We start from the raw sequence: 14,445 nt of genomic DNA on the forward strand, positions 1-14,445 counted from the left end.
CTCCTCTGGACACTGTCCAGCAGCTTCTGATCTTTTCCTGAGACCCCCAGAAGTGTCCCCAGCACAGGGGTGAGGCCGCCCCAGCCCAGAGCAGAGCGGGACAATCCCTTCCCTGTGGCCAGTGCTGGTGGCCCCGGTGTCCCCAGGACAGGGGTGTCCCTCCTGGCTCCGGGGCACGGCTCACTCAGCTCCCACTTGCCATGCACCAGGTCCCTGCAGGGAACACAGGAGCAGCCGTGCAGACCCTTCCCCTGCCCAGCCCTGGCACTCACCCCCTTGCTGACCGGAGAGCCCTCGTAGGTGTCGTAGGGGCCCTGCTCCTTGGCCAGCTCACAGCTGGCCTCCAGGGCCCCGTAGTAGATGGTCTCGAAGATGTGCTGGTTGAGGAGCTGGGCCTGGGGGCTCTCAAAGGGGAACCTCATGAGGATGAAGGCGTCGGCCAGGCCCTGCACGCCGATGCCGATGGGGCGGTGCCGCCGGTTGGAGCGCTCGGCCTGCGGGGACAGCACAGCTGGGGACGGGACAGCTGGGGACAGCACAGCTGGGGACAGCACAGCTGGGGACAGCATAGCTGGGGACAGGACAGACAGACCAGCACAGCTGGGGATGGGACAGCTGGGGACAGCACAGCTGGGGACAGGACAGACAGACCACCACAGCTGGGGACAGCACAGCTGGGGACAGCACAGACAGACCAGCACAGCTGGGGACAGGACAGACAGACCAGCACAGCTGGGGATGGGACAGCTGGGGACAGCACAGCTGGGGACGGGACAGACAGACCAGCACGGCTGGGGATGGGACAGCTGGGAACAGCACAGACAGACCAGCACAGCTGGGGACAGGACAGACAGACCAGCACAGCTGAGGACAGCACAGCTGGGGACAGGACAGACAGACCAGCACGGCTGGGGATGGGACAGCTGGAACAGACAGACAGACCAGCACAGCTGGGGATGGGACAGCTGGGGACAGCACAGCTGGGGACAGGACAGACAGACCAGCACGGCTGGGGACAGCACAGCTGGGGACAGGACAGACAGACCAGCACAGCTGGGGACAGGACAGACAGACCAGCACAGCTGAGGACAGCACAGCTGGGGACAGCACAGACAGACCAGCACGGCTGGGGATGGGACAGCTGGGAACAGGACAGACAGACCAGCACGGCTGGGGACAGCACAGCTGGGGACAGCACAGCTGGGGACGGGACAGACAGACCAGCACAGCTGGGGACAGCACAGCTGGGGACAGCACAGACAGACCAGCACAGCTGGGGACAGCCCAGCACAGCTGGGGACAGCACAGCTGGGGACAGCACAGCTGGGGACAGCCCAGCACAGCTGGGGACAGCACAGACAGACCAGCACAGCTGGGGACAGCCCAGCACAGCTGGGGACAGCCCAGCACAGCTGGGGACAGCACAGCTGGGGACAGCCCAGCACAGCTGGGGACAGCACAGCTGGGGACAGCACAGCTGGGGACAGCACAGCTGGGGACAGCCCAGCACAGCTGGGGACAGCCCTGCACAGCTGGGGACAGGACAGCTGGGGACAGACCAGCACAGCTGGGGACAGCCCGGCACAGCTGGGAAAACCAGCCTGTAAGGGCCCCAAACCCTCCTGCTGCAGCGTGCCAGGAGCTCTGCACCAACACCTTCCATCCTGCCACTGTCTGCTGAGGCACAGACTGAGTTTGTGAGACCTCAGCACGGACTGTGACTGTTTAACCCAGCAAAGGGAGCCAGGATGAACATCAGCACATTCTGATAAATGAAGACATTCAACAGCAGAATCACAGAATGACTGAGGCTGGAAAATCCCTCTGAGCACACCAAGTCCAACTGTGCCCCAGCAGTGCCAAGGCCACCACTGACCATGTCCCCAGGCGCCACATCCACATGGATATTAAATCCCCTCCAGGGATGAGGACTTCACCACTGCCCTGGGCAGTCTGTGCCAGGGCTGGACAGCTCTTTCAATAAGAAATTTATCCTAATGTTCAATTTAAACCTCCCCTGGCACATTTCCTCGTGTCCTTTTCCTTGCTCTCTGGGAGCAGAGCCAGACCCCCACCTGGCTGCCCCCTCCTGTCAGGGAGCTATAAAACCAACCAAAACGAGTTACCCTTTCTCAGGATCTTCCCAGGATCCTTCTCTCTGTTCCACTTCCCACTCTGTTCCTAATACTGTGCTTCGTGGAAATCCTCACTCATGAAAAAATCCCAGTGGCAGAACCAGAGTGGGAAGATTTCCTACTCTTCACGACAGAGCTGCTCTGGGTTGGAGCTCAGGCAGGCACTGACAGGTCCCACCTGGGAGCAGGTGGCTCACGGAGCTCCCAGCAGGTCCGTGGAGATCCCCTGGGATTCCCTGTGCCCCAGACTGCTGTGGGATTGCTCTGGGCAGGATTCAGCCCCAGCCCAGCACTCACCTCTGGCACAGGGTAGTAGTTGATATCAATGATTTTGTTGAGGTTTCTGACGATGACCTTGGTGACCTCTGCCAGCTTCTTGAAGTCGTAGGTGTGCTCAGGGGTCACGTACATGTTCAGGGCAATGGAGGCCAGGTTACACACAGCCACCTGTGGGCACAGACAGGGAACCACTGGGCACACAGCTCTGCCCCAAACTGCACGGAAACAACCTGCCAAGTGCACCCCTTGGTCCTCTGGCACGTCACAGGCTGTGCAAAAGGTAACAACAGCTCAAAAAAGTTCAGTAGAAATCGGTGTGACCAGAAAAATCCTGCCCCTGCTCAGTCCTACTGCCTGGAAACCACCCTGACACAGAATCCCAGAAGGGTCTGGGTTGGAAGGAATTTTCAAGTCCCATTTGCTCCTTGTCACTTTCCCTTTGAAGGGTGTCCTTGTCATCCCAAGTCCTCCACAGGAGCGGGAAGGGACCCCAGGGTCAGTGAAGAGCTGTGAGTACTCAGGTCAGGAGTTTCTCAGCTGCCTGTTCCCCGGGCAGCAGTCAGACACATCCCAGAGCTGCCCCAGGAGCACTCCCAGCCCACACCCACCTCCTCCTTGCTGGTGTACTCCACGATCTCAGTGCACAGGTTGCTGCACTTGATGGTGCCCAGGTTCTGCTGGTTGCTCTTCCTGTTGCAGGAGTCCTTGTAGAGCATGTAGGGGGTGCCAGTCTCCGTCTGGGACTCGATGATGGCGTACCAGAGCTGCTGGGCCTTCACCACCCTGCGCACGCGGCCCTGCTGCTCGTAGCTGTGACACACACGGGGCCCTGGGTCAGAGTCTGCCCAAGGATGTGACGTGCCTCACAACCGCCTCCAGTGACTGAGGGCTGAGACCCCAGACTCTGAAAGGAGCCCTGGCCTGGCTGAGGTGGAATGTTTGCCAAGTCTCAGAGGACTGGTCTGCATCTCCATGAGAACGGAGTGCAGGAACAATGGAACTGGTCACAGTGGACTGAGCCAAGGCTGCTTGCCCAAACTGGTCTGTCCATACCAGAGCACGGCACGCACGGTGTGCAGCTTGTCCCTGAGCACCCAACCTCAACGCGGGTGGCTCCAGCTTTGGCTCTGTGACTCTCCTTTGTCCCAACCCTGATGCAGGCAGCTCCTGCTTTGGCTCTGGGCCCCTTGCTTTGCCTCAGCACAGGTGGCTCCTGCTTTGGCTTTGTGCCACTCTCTTTGGTCCCCGCCTTGACCAACCCATAAAACCCTGGAGACCCCTGCTCACCTTCGTGATCACCCCACTGGAGAAGATCGTGTCTATGGGCATCTCGGCCTCGAGGACTCGTCCCTCCACCTTGGTAGCTATAATCCCCTTCCCCTCTTTTCTATCTTTCTTACTATTCTCTATTTTCTCTCCCACTATCGCATTTTGGTGGCATTAATAAAGGTGTATTTTTGTTGTATAAACTGAGTTGTCCCCCGCTGTGTCTTTTGTGCTCTGAGATCCTAAAACAAACCATCAGGTTCCCCACATATGTTTGCGGACCCTGACAGATGTCCCTCCAACAGGGACACTGTCCCTCTAGCAGGCTAAAATGGTCACTCAGCTCCACTCTGACAGGTCACAGTGTGAAGGACACAACCCCATCCTCACATTTTTATCCATCTGACAATGAGCCCAGTGGCCACCTCGGAGCCATCCCACACTCCAGTGCCACAGCCCCGGATCCCAGGGGACACAGGCAGCTGTGGGAGAGCACAGCACCACTGACAGCTCTGCTCACTCCTCTCACCTCTCATAGAGCTTCTCAAACTCCTCTCCCCAGACATCATCCAGGCCAGGACACTCATTTGGGCACATCAAGGACCAGTCCTGTAAAAATATTCAGAGGAAATCTTTAGGCACTCTGTTAATTAAAGCTGTGGCTGCCCCTGGATCCCTGGCAGAGTCCAAGGCCAGGCTGGACACTGGGCTTGGGGCACCCTGGACCAAGTGGAGATGTCCCTGCCCAGAGCAGGGGGTGGCACTGGGTGAGTTTTAAGGTCTCTCCCAAGCCAAACCAGTCTAGGATTCTGTGAAAAGCAAGCAGCCATAGGAAGAACAATTCACTGAGAAAATGTTGATGCTTTAAGGAACCCCAGAGCCAAAACAGCCCAAGAGTCCAATAACAAGTCTGGGCTGTAAGATTAAGGCCTGAGGCAGAACACTGAGCTGGAGTTGCCAAGCCCTGCTCTCCACCTGCACAGCCAAGTTCTCAAATGAGCTGCAGCAGCTCTTCCAGGAAGGAACAAGGAGCAAAGCAGCTCTGCAGCCCCTCCTGAGCTCCTTCCAGGGCTGCTCACCTGCTCCTCCACTAGCAGACCTTTTCTGCACCAGCCCAGTTCTCACCTGGTTGGTTTCCACTCTCTTCATGAAGAGATCAGGGATCCAGAGTGCAAAGAACAGGTCCCTGGCTCGCTGCTCTTCTTTCCCAGTGTTCTTCTTCAAGTCCAGGAACTCAAAGATGTCCAAGTGCCACGGCTCCAGGTAGATGGCAAAAGCCCCAGGTCTCTGGGACAGGGAACACAATCCAGATCAGAACAAACTGTCCTTGGAGAGAAACCTCCTGCCCTCCTCCTGAGTGCCCACAACACCCCAAACCAGCTGGGAACTGGGGGGCAACACGAGGGGAACGCCAGATACCAACAAAGGGAAAATGCCCTTTTATGTGTCACCCACAACCACTCCCTGGTGTTCATGGGCCAACCCTTCCCACGTGGGAGCTCTCCCATTCCCTGAGGTTCCCTCTGGAGCCCTGTGAGTACCTTGTTTCCACCCTGATCCACGTAGCGGGCGGTGTTGTTGTAGACCCTGAGCATGGGAACGAGCCCGTTGGAATTCCCGTTGGTCTGCAGGGGCACAGGAGAACCATCAGTGAAAGCAGCTCCCTGCACTTCACAGAACCATCAGTGAAAGCAGCTCCCTGCACTTCACAGAACCATCAGTGAAAGCAGCTCCCTGCACTTTCCTCAGTCTGCAGAGTTCTTGTATTGATTTGACCACCACCAATTATTTCTAGCCCCTTCCCCACTCTTTTCCTGACAAAAATGTCTGTATCAGCTATGTGTCCCAGAGTTAGTAAAATGTCCCTCCTAACTCCTTTCCCCGACATTCTGTCACCTAAAGGCTTGCAGGGTTTACACACACTGTGACAAGAAACCCCAAACACACATCCACAGACGGTCTGTGATTCAGTTATTTTTTTAAGTTTGTTTATATTTTTTTGCAATTGTTTGAGGTTTTTATGAATTGATTTGGAATGATTTGATAAGTTTATGCAACATATTTTTTTAAACTTTTTATACTCATGTTTATGTGATAGTAAAAGATAATTGACTGTTGTTTTGTTTTGGACAGTTGTTTGTTTTATATTGTTAATGTTTATTAACATATTATTTAGTGTAAGAGAAATGGCTTGGGCATGTTTGCTTAGTTAGCAAGTTATGTGGTTTAATTTTGTTAAGGCTTTTTTTGATGTTGTTTGTGGTGAAAGAATTGCAACTGCAATTTTTTGCGTTTTGGTCTAGGTGTGAATATTGTCATTACATTTTGGATTGTATTGTTGGATGGATTTTTTTTAATGTTTTTGCTTTTTTAATAATGTTATGTTGGGTGTTAATAATGAGAGTTTTTTAATGTTGTATGGACTATTTTTGACATTTGTAGGGATTGTGGGCTAAACTTTGTTTTTATAGATAAAAAAGATTTTTTTTGGCAATTGTATTGGAACATGGTTGGATGGTTTGCTTACTATCTTAGTGTAGTTACATCAAGATGATGCATTTTTATAAATTATATGATTGGGAGTGATGTCTATTGTTTTATTTCTCGCCACTCTAGGATAATTAAACTTTATACAAAACTTCATTTTGATTGATTTAAGAATTTTAATTTTTGTGGTTTAAAAGGAGCTATTGGAAGGAAACTTGTTTTAAACATCTTATTGTCTATTGGATTTGAAATGACTTTTAAGATCGTTGGAGGGATGTTACACCCTGGTCAGTTACAGACACAGAAAGACAAAGGGCTGGTGCACAAGTCTCTGCTAACAGACAAACATTGGAACTGTCTGACCAAACAGTGGAGCAAGATCCTCCTTTGGGAAGGGTTTCTGTTAGGAAGCCAAAACGCCGAGGAAAACCAACCTTGCTGCCTTAGGCCAAGGGAGTAGTGAGGGAGGCTGAGTGCTGTGTGCAGTGAGAGGCAGGCCTGGTTTGGCAGCAGAGTGAAAGCTGGGGGCAGCAGGAGTGTCCCTGTGCTGGCACTCACCCCAGCAATGTAGCTGCCCGTGGCCCGGATGCAGCTCACGGCGAGGCCGATGCCCCCGGCAGACTTGGAGATGAGGGCACACTGCTTCAGGGTGTCGTAGATGCCCTCGATGCTGTCGTCCTTCATGCACAGCAGGAAGCAGCTGAAGGAAACAAACGGTTTCAGCAAAGACTGGAAGGAAAAGTGTTTCACCAGGCTGCAAAAACCAGGGCAAACATGGGACCTTCAGCGTGCTCCACAAAGCAATCCCACAGGTGTGGAATAAAGGATAGAACAGAAAACATCAGCAGCAATACTTGTACTGCTGACACCTCTGCTATCAAATATTTTTAATCATGGAATACCCTGAGCTGGAATGGACTCATAAGGATCAGAGTCAAGTTTCTGGTCCTGCACAATCCCAGCCTGGGCATCCCAACTGCTCCTGGAGCTCTGGAGCCTCGGGGCTGTGCCCATTCCCTGGGGAGCCTGGGCAGTGCCTGAACCCTCTGGGGGAGAGCCTGTTCCCAATACACTGATACAACCTTTACAAAATACAATCCTTCTCCTGATATACATGATACCAAAAACCTATCAGTTGTGCTTGCTGCTTCTAGAAAACAATTCCCAGGATTCATTTGGTAACCTGTGGCAGACTGTGCCCATCAGGAACTTTCCAATAGAATACAGCCACGCCAAGGTTTCCATTATCTCTGGAGCTTACAGAAACCTGGGTGCTTTCCCCCGAAGACAGCTAAAACTAGACAGCAGCCGCTTAAATCTTCATGAGCGCCCAGAGGTGCTCATTTCAGAGGCTGTGCTGGAGCAGCAGTGTCCCCTGAGGCCGTGCCCAGGGGGCAGTGAGCAGAGGGGCAGCACCTGGAGAGCTGGGGGCGGTTGGTGCCGGCGTTGAAGAGCGTGGGCGAGGCGTGTGTGAACCAGCGCTCCGACAGCAGGTTGTAGGTCTCGATGGCGGCGTCGATGTCGCCCTTGTGGATGCCCACAGACACCCTCATCAGCATGTGCTGGGGACGTTCTGCCACTGCAGGGACACACAGGGACACGGGGACTTCCGCAGGCTGCCTTGGGAGGGACCCCACAGCCCACCCAGTGCCACCCGTGCCATGGCAGGGCCACCTCCCACTGTCCCAGGGCCACCTCCCACTGTCCCAGGTGCTCCAAGCCCCAGTGTCCAACCTGGGCACTGCCAGGGCTCCAGGGACAGTGCCACCCTGTGCCAGCCCTGCCCACCCTGCCAGGGAACAATTCCTGCCCCAGAGCCCACCCAGCCCTGCCTTCCTTCAGGATAAATCCATCCCCTGTGTCCTGTCCCTGCAGCCCTTGGGAATTGTCTCTCTCCAGGTTTCCTGGGGCTCCTTCAGGCCCTGCAAGGCCACCCTGAGCTCAGCCCAAAGCTTCTCCTGTCCAGGCTGGACAATCCCAGCTGTGGCAGCCTTTCCTCCCAGCAGAGCTGCTCCAGCCCTCTGCCCATTCTGGAGCCTCCTCTGGGCTCTCTGCAGCAGCTCCACGTCCTCCCTGGGCTGGGAATTCCAGGGCTGGGGTAGGTGGGCTCTCACCTGAGGCGGCACAATCCCCCTTTTCCAGCTGCCCACACGGGGGATCAGCCCAGGGCACGGGGATTTTGGGATGCCAAGGCACATGGCTGGGCCATGCCCAGCCTCTCACCCACCCAGCACACCCAGAAAGCCAGGGACAAAGGAGACTCCATGTGACAGTCACAGAGGTCACAGCAGCAAGCTCCAAATGCTGCAGTGGGACACTTGAGAGCCAAAGTTTCCATGGAATCACAGAGGGATTTGGGTTGGAAGGAACTTGAGCTCTCCAGCCCAGCTCCTGCCCAAAGAGCACCAGGCCTGTTTATTCAGGACTTCATCCCATCAGGCTCTGAAAAACTCAAGGACCAATGTGCTCCAGTGCCCAACTGCTCTCACAGAGGAGGGAGAAAACCCCACCTGTATTAAGTTAAATCCAATCAAATATGCACTCCAGAATCCAATTCTGTTTCAGCTTTATGATATGACAACTAATCTCTGACCCTCCTGGTGTCCCAGGATATCCAAGCCAAAGGCCTGCATCACTGACAGCCCACTACCTAAACTTAGCTTTAATTTCATTTAAATTAACTCATACTTTTTAATAAGTTCTCAGCACTAGGAAGAGCCCTTACCTTTGGAGTTGATTTTCAGCAAGTAGGAGCGTTCCAGAGTCTTTAAAAGGGAGGATGGATTTTAGCAGACAGGCAGATTTGAACTCGTTTAAAAACCCTGTAACTCCAAATTCAATCACCTCCACACCCCTCACCCCAGGCCTCACCACCCTTGCACTCTGCTCCTCCTCTCTTTATTAGCTCAATGAGGTGATTAAAACACACAAGTCCACTGGAAGATTCCAGCACTGCTTTGGATTAGAGTGTGGAGCACTGGCAGGAGGTTCCACACTGCCCTGAACCCACAGGGCCTCTCTGGAGCCCCCAGAGCCATGGAACAGTGGAGCCCTAAACCTGAGGCAGACCCAAAGAAAAGCTGGGCTGGGGCTGAGGGCAGCAGAGCAGCCCCTGGGCTGCTGTGGGGACAGGATAAATAAATCTCAGGGTGACACTCTGAGAGAACTGCTCCACTAAGCAATGGGAAAAGCAAAAATCCCTTCTTTGGCTTATTAAGGATTAGAGTAACTCCTTTAGGAATGGCATCCAGCAACACTCAGTGTGATCTGCTGTGAAACCAGCCCAACAGGTAAAACATTCCAGCAGCAAGAAAACTCCATGACTTATCCCAGTGGGCAGCTGCTTTGTGCAGGTCCCCTTCATCTTCCCAGCCCTGCTGCTGTCCCTCCTCCTCCTCTGTTCATCTTTTCCCAGCCCTGCTGCTGTCCCACTCCTCCTCTGTTCATCTTCCCAGCCCTGCTGCTGTCCCACTCCTCCTCTGTTCATCTTTTCCCAGCCCTGCTGCTGTCCCACTCCTCCTCTGTTCATCTTCCCAGCCCTGCTGCTGTCCCACTCCTCCTGTGCCCCCCTGCCCCACTCCAGAGGATTCCACAAGCATTCCCACCCCTCCCAGCAGAGCCAGGGCCAACGTGCCCTTTACCTTAAAGCCAAAGTAGTTGTAGGAGAAGTCTCTGTCATAGATGATGGCAGAGTTGAGGCGCTGGCAGGAACAAACAAAATTTACACGGGGTCACAATGTTATTATTATTATCCCTGTTGGCATTCCTGGCCCCAAAGCTGTGGTGTGTGAGGGGCACCAGAGCACAGGAATGAAGCAGGAACAGCCCTTTCCTCAAAACATCAAAAGCACAGCTCCAACAACCTTTTTTCCCTCAGTTTTGGGGTGAAGTTACTGAAATCTAAAGGGACAACAAGAAACAAAACACAGAACCAAAGGGCAAAAGGAACTTCCCAGCCAGAACCCAAAACTAAAAAACTAAACCCAAATCTCTTCTCTCCCTCCTGTGCTGCCTCACTTTGGTCCAGCACAAGGTACTTTTTATCAAATTAATTATTTGTGCTGATCATGGCAATGGGAACATCCAAAAACCCAAATTTTACTAGGAAAACATCCATGAAGGAAGAAAATTCCTACACCCCCTCTTACACTCTCCACTCATGCCCTGCACTGGTTTCTGTGTTGGCTTTTTACCCTAAAACAAACATGGCTTGCTTAAAGAATAAGAAAAGCGAATTATTTAAGTTTTAAAAATTCAGTGCAGTAGTTCAGAAGTTAAAAAACCCCACAACTTACATCTTTGTTGGCCAGAACTATGTCCAGAGTCTCTTTGGAGATCATTGGGGAGTGCTTCCCGTTGTGAGGGTTGACGTAGGTGTAGAGATCCTCCATGACATCTGTGAGGAAGAGGGATGTGAGCAGGACATGCCCAGGCCTGGCCCTGCAGCACCTGGCACTGGGATTCCGGGATGGAGCAGGCAGGGAATAACCCCTGCAGCCCCTCAAACACACAACTGCTCTTCTGCTCGGCACTGCCAACCTCAACAATCCAAGTCTCTTACAAACTCTGTCAAAACCCCACTGAACAAACCAACGGGGAGCCAAGTGGGTACAACCCGACCTCAACCCATCACAATTTTCCCCATTGCATTTCTACAGCTGCTTTTCCCAAACCCCAATTCCATCTGCCTGGAACTCGCGGGTTTCATCGTGAGTTTCATCTCTGTGGCATTTTCGGCCAGCCTGCGCCCTCAGGAGCCCCTAAACTGAGAGATTTCTGCATCTCTGTGCTCCAAACCTCTCCCTGTGTCTCTGCCCCCGCAGCTGGGGAGGTTCACCCACCACTGAAGACTTTCTTGGTCTCCTTGTGCAGGTTGGAGACGGCGATGCGGGCGGCCAGGATGGCGTAGTCGGGGTGCTTGGTGGTCAGCGTGGCCGCCGTCTCTGCGGCCAGAGTGTCCAGCTCCACCGTGGTCACCCCGCTGTACAGCCCCTGGATCACCTTCATGGTGATCTGTGCCTGCAGGAGGGAACACCCCGGGTCAGTGTCCACTGCTCCCGGCCCAGAGGGACCCCAGCACCCACCGCTGGGAGCAGGGAACCAAACTGGAGCGGACTGGGAGAGCTGGGAATGCTCCTGCAGAGGGACTGGGGACAAGGGCTGAGGGACAGGAGCCAGGGAATGGCTTCCCAGTGCCCAGGGCAGGGCTGGCTGGGATCTGGGGCAGGAATTGTTCCCTGGCAGGGTGGGCAGGGCTGGCACAGGGTGCCCAGAGCAGCTGTGGCTGCCCCTGGAGCCCTGGCAGTGCCCAAGGCCAGGCTGGACACTGGGGCTTGGAGCAGCCTGGGACAGTGGGAGGTGGCCCTGGGACAGTGGGAGGTGTCCCTGGGACAGTGGGAGGTGGCCCTGCCATGGCACAGGTGGCACTGGGTGGGCTTGAAAGCTCATTCCAACCCAAACCCTTCTGGGATCCTATTCTCAATAGGACTGACCAGTCTGTACTGAGCCTTTGTGAACTGTTGCTACTTTTGGTGAGATTTCCAGGCTCCCTGGGAACATTGGCACAGGGTTTGGGAGGGTTACTGCTGGCCTGGGAAGCTTCTGGCACAAGTAGATCCAAGTCCCAAAGGAGAAACTGAGCTCCAGGAAAAGAGGTCACACAGGACTGCAGAGTAAATAAGAATTCAGGGGCACAAGGAGGCAGAAGGACTCAGAAGTTCACTTCTGTCCTCAGCATCAAGTCCCAGTCACTGGGGGAAGTCAGGACACTTCATGCTGTGGTCACCAAGTCACCAGTGTCCTCCTCCTGCTGTCCATCCCAGAGACTTTTGGGTACAGGACCAGTGGCAACTGTTTGACAGGCGGCATTTCAGACAGCAGAATGGATCATGGCAACTTGGGAGTTGGGAGGAGCCTTAACTGGTGACTCCAAATGGCCAAACTGGGTCTGAGACCTGCACAAAAACCTCACAGACATCAGTGGGTCCAATGGGGAGCCATCCTGGCCACTGTCTTTGGAAGGAGAAGCTTCCAAAGTGGGAAGTGGGATCAAGTGGGATCAATGCCCACCCCAAATCAGCTGAGAAAACCCAAGCAGAGATGTGGCAATGGCAGGGAATTCTGTCCTGGTGTTTGACCAGGAGGGGGATCCAGAGCTACTTCCATGAGGCATTGCTCCAGCTTTGCAGACTGATACTGGGAGCAACCTACCAAATCTAAAACCTGGGGACTGGAGCAACAAAACTTTTTTTTTTTTTTTTTAATAGCACCAGGGGCTCAACAGCTTCCTCAAGGTTTGAGGGAAAGGAATTTATGGCAGGGAAAGGGGATTTTCCTCTCCACAGTCTCTGCACTGGGAAGCAAACAACCAACACATTCTGGATGTGCTTCATGGAATCACAGACCACCCTGAGCGGGAAGGGACCCACAGGAACCCTCCAACCCGACACAGGACACGCCGGGAATCCTGCCCGGGCTGCCCCAGGAGCAGTGGGGCCAGGGCAGAGGGCACTCACGGGGTCCACGAAGTCGGCGTTGAGGCCATAGCAGAGCTTCTGGATGCGCGAGGTGATCTTGTCGAACATGACCCGCTCCTGGCGCCCGTCTGGGGACACACACACCAGTCACACCAGTGCTCCCCAGTAAGGACCAGTCCAGCCCCTCCCGTGGGGGAACTGGGTGTGGGATCAGCAGGGACAGCCTGCTTGGCTGGGGTACAAAGGGGAGGATCCCCCTCCACCCCAAGAATTCCCAGATAAACCTGCACAGACCCAATTCCCAGGGTGACCCCCCGGCAGCCCTGGGACCATGGCCAAAGCTCCTGGCACGGGAGCCCAGACAAACAGAGAGGTCCCATCCCTCACTCCTGGTGTCAGCCCCCTCACTCTGGGCTCCCCCCAAAGCTGAGGGGAGCCCATCCCCTCCTCCATCAGACTGAGGGGATCCATCCTCCCGTGCAGGACTCTCCTAAGAGAGAGCGGGGCGCCCCTCTGCTCTCCGTGGGTGCCATGAGGGGGACCCCAAAGGGCGTCTCATCCCCTCACACCGTGTGCCATAAGGTACCCCCAAAGCTCAGGAGGGATCAGGAGGCGTCCCCCCTTGGAAATGGGGGCACTCCCATTTGCTTACCTTGGGCGCCACGCAAGGGACCCCCACAAAGCAGAGGGCACCCCGGTATGGGGAGGGATTCCCCTTCAGGTGCCACGAGGAGCCCCTACAGCCGAGGGGTCCCACGCCCACACCCGGGGTGCCCAGGGCAGGACGGTGTCCCCCATCCCCGGCACTCGGTACCGTGCGTGACCTCCCACAACAGCGGAGCGCCCCCGGGCCGGGGGGAGCGCTCACCTCGCTTCACGACGTGCATGGCGGCGGCGGGTCCCCCTCAGCCCCCCGAGTCCCCTCAGTCCGTCCCGGCAGCTCCGCGCCCGCCGCTTCCCGCGCCCGCCGCGCGCGCCCCGCCCCGCTGAGGCCGCCGCCGCCATCTTGGCCCCGGGCAGCGCTCCCCGCCTCGTCCCCTCCCGCGCCGCCCCGCTCCCGGCGCCGCCGGCGGCCGCCGGAGAACACCAATCCCGCCCCTCATGCCCGTTTTCTCCTCGCTTTCCCCCCCGGGAATCGCCGCCCCGCCAGGAACACCGCGCATCCTGCCCGCTTCAAAGATGGCGGCGCCAGCGCTCCCCGCCCACGGCCGGGGGCGGCGCCGGAGGGACAGGCCGGGGCCCAGGGCGCCAAAGACGGGGCCCGCCGAGGGACAAAACACCCTCGTGCTAGAGCGCCAAAACAGGAATTACGGTCACTTTAATTATCCTCCGTCACGGCCCCGGCGTGAAATGTGCGATTAAACTCCGGATCCGTGCCCAGGGAGGTGGTGGCGTCCCCGTCCCGGGAAGTGTCCAAGGAGCACGGGACAATCCGGGGCTCCCGCGGTCGGGCCCAGGGAGAGCAGGGAAAGAGCCCGAATCACAGAAAGTTCTGTCCCGAGTTCAAAAGCAGCAAAGCTGCACCTGCGGAGCCTCCCGCCCTGGGACACCGTGAAAAACGAGTTCCACTCTTTTAAAAATAATCTATAAGTTAAATAAAAAATTAAGAAAATAGACAAATCAGGAGACAGAACAAGCAAAGCCTCTCGGCCTTGGCACAAGGTCTGTAGCCCACCTCACCCTTATAGGACTTCTGTCTTTAAAGAGAGCTGTGCTGAATATTCAGTAGATGTTTATCAAACATTCTTCTTTTGATCAGTTTTAAGTATTCCCGATCATCTTAGCTAAGAGATTTATTTTGT

At 55.2% G+C, this 14,445-nt stretch overlaps 1 protein-coding gene across 2 annotated transcripts in view; it reads right to left on the reverse strand.

Moving 5' to 3' along the window:
* Positions 1 to 13,578, reverse strand: part of RRM1 (ribonucleotide reductase catalytic subunit M1) — a 516,096-nt gene extending 502,518 nt beyond the window's left edge. For both annotated transcript variants that reach the window (XR_010743030.1, XM_066314210.1), the window contains exons 1-14: positions 13,512 to 13,578; positions 12,683 to 12,771; positions 11,009 to 11,186; positions 10,463 to 10,563; positions 9,809 to 9,868; positions 8,893 to 8,932; positions 7,584 to 7,746; positions 6,726 to 6,867; positions 5,222 to 5,305; positions 4,806 to 4,967; positions 4,210 to 4,289; positions 3,023 to 3,224; positions 2,433 to 2,582; positions 273 to 494 (exon numbers count right to left, since the gene is read on the reverse strand). Coding sequence is in view for 1 of the 2 variants with exons in the window: in XM_066314210.1 (XP_066170307.1) it covers positions 273 to 494; positions 2,433 to 2,582; positions 3,023 to 3,224; positions 4,210 to 4,289; positions 4,806 to 4,967; positions 5,222 to 5,305; positions 6,726 to 6,867; positions 7,584 to 7,746; positions 8,893 to 8,932; positions 9,809 to 9,868; positions 10,463 to 10,563; positions 11,009 to 11,186; positions 12,683 to 12,771; positions 13,512 to 13,530 (1,692 nt within the window). In the remaining variant the exon portion in view is untranslated. The remainder of the gene's footprint in view (positions 1 to 272; positions 495 to 2,432; positions 2,583 to 3,022; positions 3,225 to 4,209; positions 4,290 to 4,805; positions 4,968 to 5,221; positions 5,306 to 6,725; positions 6,868 to 7,583; positions 7,747 to 8,892; positions 8,933 to 9,808; positions 9,869 to 10,462; positions 10,564 to 11,008; positions 11,187 to 12,682; positions 12,772 to 13,511) is intronic.
* Between the last annotated feature and the right edge of the window lie 867 nt (positions 13,579 to 14,445).

Source organism: Sylvia atricapilla, chromosome 2, assembly GCF_009819655.1.
Source record: "Sylvia atricapilla isolate bSylAtr1 chromosome 2, bSylAtr1.pri, whole genome shotgun sequence".
Classification (NCBI taxonomy): Eukaryota; Metazoa; Chordata; class Aves; order Passeriformes; family Sylviidae; genus Sylvia; species Sylvia atricapilla.